The sequence below is a fragment of the Gorilla gorilla genome, chromosome 5, assembly GCF_029281585.2.
Source record: "Gorilla gorilla gorilla isolate KB3781 chromosome 5, NHGRI_mGorGor1-v2.1_pri, whole genome shotgun sequence".
Taxonomy (NCBI): domain Eukaryota; kingdom Metazoa; phylum Chordata; class Mammalia; order Primates; family Hominidae; genus Gorilla; species Gorilla gorilla.
Window position 1 is genome coordinate 69,837,698 of NC_073229.2, and position 13,876 is coordinate 69,851,573.

The 13,876-nt window shown below is 41.8% G+C and overlaps 1 protein-coding gene across 1 annotated transcript in view; it reads right to left on the reverse strand.

Annotated features, from left to right (window-relative positions):
- The window catches only part of PKHD1 (PKHD1 ciliary IPT domain containing fibrocystin/polyductin), a 460,859-nt gene that overhangs the window by 428,370 nt on the left and 18,613 nt on the right, over positions 1 to 13,876 (reverse strand). Inside the window, exons 11-20 of the mRNA XM_031012474.3 lie at positions 13,460 to 13,561; positions 12,447 to 12,542; positions 10,010 to 10,151; positions 7,416 to 7,530; positions 5,812 to 6,090; positions 4,375 to 4,464; positions 4,183 to 4,273; positions 3,071 to 3,213; positions 1,525 to 1,652; positions 563 to 738 (exon numbers count right to left, since the gene is read on the reverse strand). Of these exons, the coding sequence (XP_030868334.2) occupies positions 563 to 738; positions 1,525 to 1,652; positions 3,071 to 3,213; positions 4,183 to 4,273; positions 4,375 to 4,464; positions 5,812 to 6,090; positions 7,416 to 7,530; positions 10,010 to 10,151; positions 12,447 to 12,542; positions 13,460 to 13,561 (1,362 nt within the window). The remainder of the gene's footprint in view (positions 1 to 562; positions 739 to 1,524; positions 1,653 to 3,070; positions 3,214 to 4,182; positions 4,274 to 4,374; positions 4,465 to 5,811; positions 6,091 to 7,415; positions 7,531 to 10,009; positions 10,152 to 12,446; positions 12,543 to 13,459; positions 13,562 to 13,876) is intronic.

The following is a 13,876-nucleotide window of genomic DNA, read 5'->3' on the forward strand; positions in this document are numbered from 1 at the left end:
CTCTCACTGCATCTGTCTTGAAGGTTGTAAATCAGACTCTTGGCCCATTTACAGAGACAGACACTGCTGTGTTCCTTCCAGCACCTGGTATGACATATTAACTCATGGAAAGGTGGAGAAATCCTGCTAGTCTAATGATAATAATAATAATAACAATAATTGCTTATATTTATTAGACACCTTCTATGGACAAGACCAGTAAGGAGTGCTTTATATTAAACTTTAGTTAATCTTCACAGTAATCTAATGAAGTAGGGTCCTTATTATACCCATTTTACAGATGAAGAAACCAAGACTTCCCAGCAAGAAAGTGGGAAGACTGGAGTAAGAGTACAGACACCAGAAGCAAGAGAAAATAGTGGGGAAAATAGGAAAGAAGAGGGACTAGAGAGACATTGTACCAAAGGCACATAATCCCAGCCCCATCTGTTTTCTAGAGCCAAGGCAGGCAAAAAGGAGGATCACCTGTTCTCTCCTCATTAAAAAAAACAGTAACCCCTAGCAGGAAAGTTTGAGGTAGGCATGTGACAGGCTTGTGGAGGAGAGAGAATTTGATGATTACCTGTTACGTTTGTGTCTGCAATAATAATTTCATCCACATAGAACAGGCCCGTCTCCTGGGCCAGAGGGAGAAGGTTGATCTGGTGAACCAGCACTGGGGAGTTTGCTGGAGGGGGCTGGAGATCCCCGGAGCAACGCACACAAGTCTCCCAGAGGTCAGTGCAATGGAACTGCCAGCTGAAAAACAGCATGGAGCAGAACTGGGCTCTCAGGGAGCACTTGCAGTCCTCTCCGGTTAGAGCCCTTGTTCCCAACCTGGGGGGCCTGTGAGCTAAGCAGCCAGGAGAGAGACCCCATGAACCCCTGCACCCAAGCAGTCCTGGGTGCCATGGCTACAAACATCCCACCCAAGATGGGATCAGCTCAGCCTTGGATATAACGCTAGTAGTCACCTTTTAAGTCAACCATTCATCCATGACATGCAATGTCAGCAGCATTTTCAAATTACAGTTTAACTGTGTGTCTTAAGCAAATTATAATGTTAGGCTGTAACCACAGAGAAGATTGATACTTCTGGACATTACCAGTTTCATTTAGGTTTAAGACTATTTACAAGACCCATGAGAATTATGTGGACAGCACTGAATCAAGGGATCAAGACAGCTGAATTTTATTCCAGGGTCACTAGCTGAATGAATTTTGATGAATCACAAATTCTTGGGTCCCCAAATTTCCTCTTTCTGTCATGTCAAAGAATGTTCTCTAAGGTTTCCCCCAACTACGCTGTTCTACGATTCTATTCCTATGAGAAATGTCAGACTCCCTCTAGGGAGTAGTATATTCTTAACAACTAACTGCTCTGGAGTCAAACTCTTTTGTCAAATAAAATATATTCAAATCCCCGAATTAGTATACGAGGCCCAAATATAAGACCATTAGTGCCTCAGGTGGGTCACTGTCCCCAAGAGAGTGAATCCTCCCAGCTGACTGAATTCCTACCACGCCTCCCCACCGATTAGCTACCTCTCGGGGCTGGTCCTCGTGAGACTCCAGTCACAGGTGGTATTCTTTACCATGTTTTGAAAGCCAATTGTGAAGGACACAGTCATCTTCAGGATCTTGTTCATGTGGCCTTTGTATGCAAGACACAGCTATGGACACCAAATAAGTCCTTCAGTTCTATTAGTGCAAGAAGCAGTCATTCAAACAATATGTAGTGAGGAGTCCACATCCCTAGAACCCTGCCATAGGCTCTGAGAGAGTCAGCACAGTTCCTGCCCTTCCAGAGCTTACCAGTGTAGCCAGAGAGACAAATAACTTAAATTGTTATTTCCCTACCTAAATAAAGCTGAGGAAAAATACAATAATACTTTTTCTGAGACCAAAAAAATGTCATTAAACAGAGTTTTTAAATGCTTAGCACTGTGCTTGGCGTGAGGATTTTAGAGTATCTCACTTAAGAAAACCCCTGTTCTAACCCAATTACCCGTGCAACCTCGAGCAAGTAACTCAACCTCTCTGAGCCTCAGTTCCTCAACTCTAACTCCCCAGCATCCTTGGTTTCTAACTCAGTTAAAGGCAAAGCTGTTGCCACAAGAAGACTTTAGAGCAGGAGTTTTCAGCCTCAGCACTATCAATATTCTAGGGGCTGGATAATTCTTTGTCATAGGGGCTGTTCTGTGCATTATAGGATGTTCAACAGCTTCCCTGGCCTCCACCCACCAGATGCCAATAGCACTTCCCCAGTTGCAACAACGAAAACTGTCTCCATACATTGCCAACTCTTCCCTGGGGGCAAAATCACCTCCATTGGGCGCCCCTGCAGAAGAGATGAGGCTGAAGAAGGGAGGAGCTCAAGCCTGAACCATTTAGCCCCAACTCCCACAGCAGCCCAACTAGGAAAAGACTAGAAACTACTGCCATGAGCTCCACCACTCCAGCAAAACTCACTCTGGTTCCCAAAGGGCAAATCAGCTGCACTTCTTTTACAAGGGTGGTGGAGCTATCGAAGCAAAGGATGTAAGAAGTGTTTGCGAAATGCATCAGACAATTCAATCCATCGATAATGACAACAACTAGAGTAACAATAATTAGCCTTCACTGGGTCCTAACTGTGCAGGCACTTTACTAGATTATCTCATTTAATCTATACCACAGTCCTGAGAGATAGACCACATTACTGTCAATTTTACAGATGAGTAAATGAAGGCATACTGTACTTAAGACAGACATGGAACGCACATTGGGTGTGGAATCAGGATTTAAAACCAGATAGTCCAATGACACAGTCTGTACTCTTAGAGATCAAAGAAAATATTGTAGCAAATAAAAACTTTCACAAGTCTCACAGCTAATACAAAGGCATTTCCAGGTAACAACACACAAGTGGGGGCCAGTGGTGTCCATTCATACCTGAAACAGCAGTCGAGAGACCTAGAACCTCAGCCTGAAACACCTTGGGCAGATCACAGCAATCACTCCTTTGTGCTTCTGAGTTTTCAGTCTCGAATCCAGAGAGCAATACTAATACCTACCCACCTGACCCAGAAGCACAAAGACTGCTACTCACGTGTGTATACTGATCTAGCCGATAGCCCTTCTGGGCAGCCGGGGGAGTAAGGACAAGGTGTCGAGGCTGACGGAGGCTGAACCTGCCACAGAAGGGCTCCGTCCCACTGGTGAGGTCCCCATCAGAGTTGGAAACTTCTGGGCCTGGATGCAGTTCAGATAAAATAGAAAGGCAGGCATAGATATTAAAAAAGACAGAGCTTCCCAACATGTGTGCATGAGGATTTTAGAGTATCTCACTTAAGAAAACCCCTGTTCTAACCCAATTACCCATGCAACCTTGAGTAAGTAACTCAACCTCTCTGAGCCTCAGTTCCTCAACTCTAACTCCCCAGCATCCTTGGTTTCTAACTCAGGGACAAAGTTGTTGGCACAAGAAGACTTTAGAGCAGGAGTTTTCAACCTCAGCACTATTAATATTTTAGGGGCTGGATAATTCTTTGTTGTAGGGGCTGTCCTGTTCACCATGATATGGGCCCCTCAGCCCTGGGAGAGATGGCCACAGCAAGAGTGGTCAGCACCCCTGGCTTGAAGGCTCCAGCTATAAGAAACTCATTCTGTGCTCCCTGGAGCCTTGAAAACCCTTTAGCATTTTCTCTCTGTAGCAGGATACGGAAAACTATTGAGAAGCAAAAAGACAAGGAATATCAAGATGGAAGAGGTGTTCAAAAGTAACTAGAATTTAGTTCGCCTTAGTAGTAGTTTTAAAAACATACCCTAACATTTTAAGAATTTCTTAAGACTACTTTCTTAAGTAGTAATTCCTTTAGATGTAATTTGAAGAAGATTAGTATGGTTTTGGCTATGTTTGCATGTTTCTCACCTATGTCTTTGACCTTTTCCCACCATGTGGCATGGGGAGTATAGGAGGGTGCTGCACTCTACCTAACAGCCCAGGAGGAATGCCTTTCCTTTCTATTGACACCCACTGAGCATCACCCTCCCAAGCACAGTGCAGTGCCAGTCCCTCAGCCACTCAGTGTCCAAATCCAGGTTTCATATTTTTTTTTACTCTGTTATCACCTTGGAGAGGAAATGGGGATTGTTCTCATTTTATAGAAAGAAAGAAGACCATGATGAAAAAGACAATCAGAATGAAGCCAGGGACAGCACCTCGTTCAAATCCAAGCCGGAGAAGGATGTTAGCCCAAAGGGGTTCCAGTTCGCATTTTACTGCAAGTAACTCCTCAATGGTTGTTTGAATCTATTACAAAGGAAAAAAATGCCAGGAATTTATATCATGAGCATAAAGGCCACCCCCAGTTCTCCCACCCCCTTCCCTCATTTTTTGAAGAAGTCTCCCACCAGATGGGCTGTGGCATTTGCAGGGATTGGCTGACTAGAGACATTGTCCCAAGTAAGGAAGAAGTTTCCTCTGCCTGATACATTCAGCACCTAAAAAAGTCAAGACAGACAAGACTAAATGATGGTGCTAATTAAGCCAGAGAGACAATCTAAGAACACAGGACATTCCTCCTCAACTTGCTATTTCCTTTTTATTATAATTTTAACTTTTCAATGCTTTAACATTCAGAAATCTCTGAGGAACACAGCATCATTGCCTAATGAGAACTTTTGTTGGACTAAAAGAGATGTCAGTCTCCCTATTTATCTGTGCCCCTTGATTGAGAGTATGAGATGTAACAGTTGCCATTGAATGCTGCACTTTCAGCCCCTCTCACCAATTGCTTTCTCCCAAGGGTAGTCCGGCAGGCAGAAGCAGCTCCATGGCATGCACCCTCTCTTGGAGGCTTATGCAGTCTCTGCTTTGCCTCCAACACATCAACACATTCCCTGTAGGGCACATTATACTTTTGCTACTGAGTAAGTTCTATGCAGCTTTTTTTTTTTTTTTTAGATGGAGTCTCACTCTGTCACCAGGCTGGAATGCTGTGGCGTGATGCCGGCTCACTGAAACTTCCGACTCCCTGGTTCAAGCAATTCTCTTGCCTCAGCCTCCCAAGTAGCTGTGATTACAGGCACATGCCACCATGCCCAGCTAATTTTTGTATTTTTAGTAGAGATGGGGTTTCATCATGTTGGCCAGGATGGTCTCGATCACTTGACCTTGTGATCAGCCTGCCTTGGCCTCCCAAAGTGCTGGGATTACATGCGTGAGCCACCACACCTGGCCAGCTTTTAATCTCTTAAATCAATTGTTACTTTCTACTTTGTTCTATGGTTATTTGTGCACATGTTTTACTTTTAGACTGTAAGCTTTAGAGGGCAGAGTTCATATTGATTTGTCTTTGTACACCAAAAAGTGAACAACAAAAATTATAATACATAAAAACTCTTCAACGAAAATATGGGGCACAGCTGAGAGACCCAAAGGACATGACCTTTTCAAAGCAGACTTAGAAAACACAGCCTATAGGGAAATAGGACCTCAATCAGTCAAAAATTATGGAATTTAATGTGTATATGCTCACATACATGCACGCACACGTGTCGGGCGTGTGTTTAGAGGACCTTGTCTCTTTTCTGGGAAATAAGTTTCTAAAAGAAGACTTACTTGGAACTTAAATTCCTAAAACTAACTCAATGAGTAAGATAATCTCAGGAATAAGACATCACATTTTTGTAAACATCTTCACAATGCTGTTAAAGAGATATCCTATTTCTTTGACAGCAAGGTTATAATGACCCCTCAGGTCACCAGGCTCCCAGTCAGTGCTCCTGCTACATGGGACTTTATTCCTTCCAGAGTTCAGCTCCATGGGACTGGGAAGAGACACAGACCTGTACTTCTGGAAGCCTCTGGGCTCGGACTCGGATCTGGTGCTTCTCCCGTAGGTAAGTGGTGACCACATCAGGATTCAGCCAGGTGTTGTGAATCTGGACACCAATCCTCATCCCCCTGCTTGGGGCTATCCCATGATGCTCTGCTTCCAGGTAGTACATGGCTCCACCCAACAGCTCCAACTTGGGAGTCTTCTGCTGCCAGGTCCCTTCATCCCTATTCTGCTCCCAGGAGTCAAACCAGTCAGCAGTGCCGACACTGATGGAGGCCACTTTCACCTGTGCCCAAATAAGCATATCATGATCAATACTATGCAGCTTCCAGGCATCTCTTTCTCAAACACTAAGTGTCTGAACTGCTACTATCAAGAGAGTTTTGAACTGGTCTGCCTTTTAACATATTAACCCAGTTACCTCGGCCCTGTGGTTATTTATGCTTCTCCAGCTCTCTATCTATCTATCTATCTATCTATCTATCTATCTATCTATCTCTTTCAATTGAGTAGTACTCAAATGAGAATAGATGGGCCGTGTTCAGAGAAGGAACAACAAACCTAAACCCTAGGATTACATGATACTATGGAGAAGGTAGTATTAAGCCCTTCAGAGACCTGGAATGACTTGATCACATCAAAATCTATGACATTTCTCCAATAAACTAGCAAATCAATTTCAGACAAACATAGTAATAATTTGAGGAAAATATTGTGATTCTTTGTCAATAGCATAAGTGCATTTTGGCTGCTGTTAAAGGCATCTTTTCTTATCCTTCAATGTTGTTGAGGAATTTCTACATATAGCTGCCTACATCTCCACCCAAAATTAGTGGAAAAGGCACAAGTTTTGTAGTCAGGTAAATTTGGGGTTGAATCCTGAATGTGCCTTTTGCTATCCAAGTGGATTGGGCACACAACCTTTCTTTTTATTCTTTTTCTTTTTTCTTTTCTTTTTTTTTTTTTCGAGACAAGGTCTCACTCTGTTGCCCAGACTGGAGTGCAGTGGCAGCCACGACTGCCCAAGGCTCAGGTGATCCTCCTGCCTCAGCCCCTCAAGTAGTTGGGACTATAGGCATGCGCCACCATGCCTGGCTAATTTTTGTATTTTTAATAGAGACAGGGTTTTATCATGTTGCCCAGGCTGGTCTCAAACTCCTGGGCTCAAGTGATCTGCCTGCCTCAGCCTCCCAAAGCACTAGGATTACAGGAATGAGCCACCGCACCTGGCCCACACAATCTTTCCAAGCCTCAATTTCTTCATGTGGAAAAGATACATACATATATCTTTATGTATATATGTGTATATACACACAAACACATACATAATATATATACATATATACATACATACATACATTTTGCAGAGATGCAGTGAAAACTAGAGACAAGGTCTATAAAAGATGTAGCATAATATTTGGCTTACAGTAAATGCTCAATAAATAGTACGTTCACATTCAAACAAATTCTTTTTCAACAATTAAAGTTCCTCATCATCCAATGGCATGTTAAACTATCTGTAAAACATGAGAGCCTTAACTTTGATTCTTTCTTTCTTCATGGGTATGGGACTGGCAACAGAGAAAAGGAAAATGAGAAGACAGTGAATACCTTAGTCCTTGGTTCCTCTGACCAACTGAAATGCAAGGAAGCTTGACTGTCTGCCTGAATCCAGAAAGTGTAATTATTTGTCTCTGGAGCCACAAAGAACCCACTGAGCCGTGCTCTGTAAAGTGGAAGAACATAGAGTCAAGCAAGAGTAACCAAGGCCTGAATCACTGAACCAACAAATGACTGCCCTTGTACTTTGTCTTCTTTTATGGTAATGAAGAAGAACAACCTGATTCTTATGCCACACAATTGTCCAGAATATTCTAGAAAGAGATATAGCACCTGCCTAGTCTCAGTGGCCCAACACATCTCTACACTGGACACAAATCCCTTGCTGTTGTGTCATGTTTGGGAAAGTTGTAGCCACAGCACACAGCTATACAGAAGCTTAGCTGATAAAACCACCTAACACAGCTATTGCAAGCCCTGGATCATGGTAGAAGCTCAATCTATAGTAAATACTATTCTTATTATTAGAAATAAAGACAGATTGCTTATGAGAATTTGCTCTGAGCTTACCAGCTACCTCAACACCTGCAGACAGCATTTTTCTAATTAAAAATATTATGATCCACAGATAAGCGTCAATTCAAAATGTCAACAATTTCAAGTTAAAACCCATCAAATGCAACTTTGAAGAAGATTACAGGCAATTTCATAAAACATTTTTTAAAAGATAATATTTTTAATATTTAAATTCCAGCAACCTAATATTATAGGCAGATATAGTTAAAGAACTGATTAGACTGTGTAAATAAATACCAAGAATATTTTCTGATAATGCTATTTTCTTAAATCTTCAGATGATCAATATAAAGATGTTTTTAAATTTTGCTTTAATGTACATACATTATCTTTATTTTTGAGATAATTTTATACCTAAAAATAGCTTCAAAAATAACTACTTTAAAGGTCCACAATATAATTACATTAACTTACCAATAGATAAATATTTTAATTTTTTAATTTAAAATTTTTAGATTTTAAAGAGATTAATGAGAGAGGGAATGGAAAATTAATTACTATCTGGCTTGTGGTTCCTCAAAATGGCAGTTAAAGGGACATACCCTGCAACACCTACTATAGAAGTCAAAATGTTCTTTTGCCTTTTGGGGTAGGCTGACTCACTCCTTAACACTCCCAAATACACCAAATGCAGCTGAAAGATTTTCCTTTGAACATTATTAAATGGTCGTTAAAAACTATGATAAATATGAATTATTAGGTGCTACAATGGGCCACAAATTAACTGCCACATTTTTGTTTATTTGTTTCTTTGTTTAAAGACAGAGTCTCACTCTGTTGCCCAGGCTGGAGTGCAGTGGTGTGATCATGGCTCACTGCAGCCGGTAACTCCTGAGCTCAAACAATTCTCCACTTCAGCCTCTCAAGTAGCTACAGGTGCACACCATCACACCTGGCTAATTTTTTATTTTTTACTTTTTAGAGACAGGGCCTAGTCCCAAACTCCTAGACTCAGGCGATCCTCCTGTCTCAGCCTCACAAGTAGATGGGATTACAGGCTCAAGCCATAGCATCCAGCCTTAACCGCCACTTTAAAACCATAAACTCATGGTTAAGTACCTAGTAAGTAAGGCTTCAGGAGACACTTTCCTGCTCACAGATTACCAACCCTACTTGGCTTATTCAATGTCTAAAAATTCTCTAAGCTTTTCTTTACACAATTGAGTTGAAATCTATTAGATTGGTGCAAAAGTAATTGCGGTTTTTGCCATTACCTTCAATGGTAAAAACTGCAATTACTTTTGCACCAACCTAATAAAATGGTAAAATATTTGGAGGAGGTCACAGACTGACTGAAATTCACACTCATGAGTCACAGCCATCCTCTCGAAGAAGGATTTCAAAGGGAAAAGACATCCATCATTCAGTAAAGGATCCATCCTTCAACATATACACTGAGAACACACTAAGGAAACAGTGTGTCTAAGCAATTTTCAAGCTTTTATATTTTTAAGTTTACTTTAGAATACTAGAAATTTTGGCTACATCCTTGAAGGGACTAAAAAGACTAAAGGAATTACACACCATTAAACAGGAAAATTAGAATCATGATGCCATCACTACTACTGAAAGCAATGTCTCACAGAACCCGCAAGAGCTTCCCCTACTATACAAGGGCCATTGGGTTGACCTTCAGCACTGGAAGGCTGTTCCTACAGCATGCTGCCTAGACTTTGCTCCCTCATGTACCCAAAGGGCAAATTCTTGGATCTTTCTTTGGCATCAACCAGATGTTAGTTTTACCTCTTAACCATGTACCTAAAGCATGTTTTACTCTGCTGTCTTTCCAGTCTCCTGGCCTGCTCAGCTCAATGTTCTAGTTGATAATCATCTCCAAAACAGATTGTAAACTAAGTTGTGGAAAATATAAATTTTACATATTGATCAAAATTTGTCCCTGCACTAGCATGACCAACACTGATTGAGAATACTGTCAAACTCTGTTGTTGTTGAATTGGCTAGTGTTATAAATTCCTGGAAATCTTGATACCTTCTTTATCTGTCTCCTAGCCTCACCTAGGTTAGCAAAGGTGCTTTTGATGTGGGCTCCCACTTTTCCTACAACATACCTGAAAGGTTGTCCTTCCTGTGACCAAAACCCAAATGGAGAACTGGCATTAGGGACAATCTGCCACCTGTACCCTGGGGTGGCTTCAGTCAGTTCCAGTCCCTCAACAGCATCTCCAACTTCAAAAAGAAGCCCTCGATTGCCTGTAAGACATGTAGATCGCATAAACATTACAGGGCACACCTTCCCAAATTGGGGAATTACTTTATTTTAAATTACAAGGTGAAAGATGACCCAGATGCTACCTGTAAAGGTAAGTCAACCTAGAGCCAGATAGAGTAGTTATATGAAAGGTTCTGTAGTTAATATGAAATACAAATGTTCCGGAAAGTAATAAACATTCCATGGGTTAGGAGTTAGCCTTTTTAGCAAGAGTTCCTAGAAAAGAGAATCAAGTTCTGGAGAAAATGTAAATTGAATGAGCAAACAGAAGCTGAGGCTGAGTAAAAGGAGGACAATGTGACTGTGTGCTGGTGACGTGGCTTGGCTTTGTGCTTCCCAAAGCCGGAAGTGGGCTTCAGTATCTTTTAAGTCCCAGTTCTGCTGTGAAATTCAATTCTCTAAAGTCTTTTTTTTCCCATAGCATTGGCAATCCTTAAGTTTCTCAGGTGTCATGGCCTCAATTTGTGAACCTGCACACAGAGCCAAATATGTGGCATGATGCTATTATGTGACATTTTAAATGATATTGTATTAATTGATATTTTGTATTAAGCAAACCCTGAGGCCAAAGGCACAGGTGCAATCAATATTGAATGCTAACTTGGGCTGAGGGTAAAACTCTGGAATCACAGCTAGACGTGTAGCTTTGAGCAAATTCCTTGATGTCCTTGCATCTTCATTTTCTCATGCATCAAAATGGGACCAATAATAAAATAGCAATAATACACTAGGACCAAGGGAAAATATATACTCAAAGAGCCTGGAATACAGTAAGTGCTCAATAAAGGTAATTATGGTAATTATTATTTTAAACTAATACTGTTGTTCCTCAACAACTCCTAAAAGGGAGAGGTGGATAAGGAATAAACAGAAAAGTAAGAGCATATTTTGAAAATATTACTTTAAACCAGGGTTTCTCCACCCCAGCACTATTGATATTTTAGGCTGGGTAACTGTTGTGAGGGGGTGTCCTACGCATTGCACAATGTCTAGCAGCCTTCCCAGCCTCTGCCCACTAGATGTCAGTATCATCACCACCACCACCACCACTTCTGGTCTAACAGCCAGAAGTTTCTACACGTTGCTACGTGTCCCCCGAGGGGCAACATTGCCCCTGGTTGAGAACAATTGGTTTCCATAGTAATTCGCCCAGCTTCTGTGGAAGAAACTTCAAAAGCCCTTCATAAAAGACATCACTAACTGTCAAACCAGCTGCATTCAGGAAATTATCCTACCACTACCCAAGTAGCTAAAGCAGGAAATACTCAAAAAGGGAGCAGACTCTCTATTTCCTGACAGGAAACACATATTATCTCGATTACTTGTTTCAGTAGTTTTGTTTCCTTGGATGGAAGCTTTCCCTGAGTAAAAACTGCAGATCTGGGAGCTGGAGAATTCTCAAGCCAAAACTTTGCATGCATTTTCACACCTGAATGCCCTTTCTTTAGAAAGGTTTCTTCCCCTGCTGGGCAACTTTCCTTGTAGGTGCTGTGCCTCTAGAGTTCACTCTCGCTGCCTGTAGTTTAACCATTAAGTCAGCCCCTTGGGCACAGATGTGCAGCCTGTGGTTCTTGGCTGGATAACATACCAACTGCCCTTCATCCCTGACTACACTTAAGCCTTCAGTTCTAATGCTCAGCAGAAAAGTGCTCCAGTGTTGTGCTCTTAATTTGCTGCTGTAGGGTGGATGCTTTAAACAGAGAAGGACAGCTGGAAGCTCCCTTGCCTCCTCCATTTCTGCCCACTTCAGGCATAACCTGGTGGCAACATCACAATATATCCCTGTTTCTCAAAGCAGCAGACAGATGCCCACAAGAGAGAAAAATTCACATTTAAATGCATCCCATTGTGCCCTACTCTCCGACCTTGTCTAATGCTGTTGTTTTGAGCATAGCAGAGCACACTCTAATGCTCCTGTCTTCTTAGCCAGTGGACGTGCAACTGACCCATTGAATGAAGGCGGGCAGTTTGGGGGTTTCTTCCAGTAGCTATAACAATATCTTGAGGGCAGTTATGCTTTCTAGACCATGGTCTCTTCTGGACGCCACTGGCCATACAGCTGGCTGGGGCTAGAAGTGCAATGTCACTAAGCACCTGAATAAAGCTAAGAGCCTTCCTGAAAGGAGAGCCTTGACAATGGTATCGTGGACCCAGGGCTCACTGAGTAAGCCAGTCAAATAGATGAGAAAGAATTCAAACACTTTTATTTCTACTCGCCAGCCCATCATGATTAAAGATATTCAGAGTTTATTGAACAGCCCTGGTGGCTTCCTTACCTGGCTGAGGGGTGGTGAGCCTCACATCTTTTCCTGGAGCCCGAGTGGTGCACTCAATCTTCCTGGGAGACACGTGTCTAATATCACATGGAATGCCTAAAGCGAATTAAAGAAATTTATGTGTGTGTGTGTGTGTGTGTGTGTGTAGGTATACATATATATGTATATGTGTGTGGGTATATGTATAATTATATATATATATATACATATACTTATATATATAGAGAGAGAGAGAGAGAAAGAGAGAGAGGCAGTCGGGAGATGTGATGGCAAGACCAGACTGAAGTAGACAGGCTCTTATTCTAAGGCAAAGGGCTGGGTGTGGATGGAATAGCAAAAGTTGTCACCCCAACTGAAGGAGAAAAGAGAGAGTGCAGAGCAGCAGAGCACAGGGCAGCTTGGAGTATTCAGAAGGAGAGCCATGCAATGGAGTGCTCTTCATTGGAGATGTACTGAACCACTTAACTGAGCATGGGAGGTAAGTGTGACATGACAGTGTGAGGACACCCTTGGTGTCACCAACTACAGAAGCATCCCACCTACTACAGGACCTGGCAAAACAAAAGGCTCTAGACAGGTCCACAAAAGGGTTTGCCAAGGTTGGGGTGCAGGGGATTTCCAGAATAATCTGCATAGCAAATGCCCACCCACTCCTGCTTGTCTATATCAAGACAGCTAACAAGGGAGAGTGAAGAGAGGGGCTGTTTTTAGTAGAAGTAAACCTTTGTCAAGAAGGAACTGTATTTCTTTCTTTCTCTTCACTCACAAGATAGGGGCACCTGAGGGAATTGCCTATGCATTGTGAGTGTGTCTGCAGGACATTCCGTTCCTGTGACCCATGTACTGTAGGACCAAAATCCCACCTGGTCTCAACCAAACACATGACTTATCAAACATGATAAGTCAGAAGGGGCAAAGCTTGCTTCCTCCTGCATCCCTCATGCCATACAGACATATAATCTCCTAGAGCATCTAAAACTATGAACTATTTTCAGCCATTTCATCATAGTTACCTGCAATGGTAACCTGGGCAGAATTGTCAAAAAAGTCTCCTGTAATTGTGATGTCTGTTCTTCCCCCAAGGCTCCCAGTTTCTGGAAACACAGATAATATTTCTGCAAGAGTTAAAAAAAAAAAAGTAAGCTTCCAAATATAGACCAGAATATGACCTAGATAATAATATAATAATAGGAGATATTAATAATTTCTTACTTTAACTTTCTAAGTCCAGCAACAGTTGAATTTTTTTCTAGTAATAACTATTTAAAAATGCACATAATAAGAAAAAGACCAGAAGTATATATTATCGAGGATCAATATTTGAAAGGAAGGGGAAATGTGGAGTGGTTCATGGTATCAGCAAAAGCCCCTAGTACCATGACATTTTCTCAGAAAATCTGTCTCCTGACCTCAAGGACAATATTGACAAG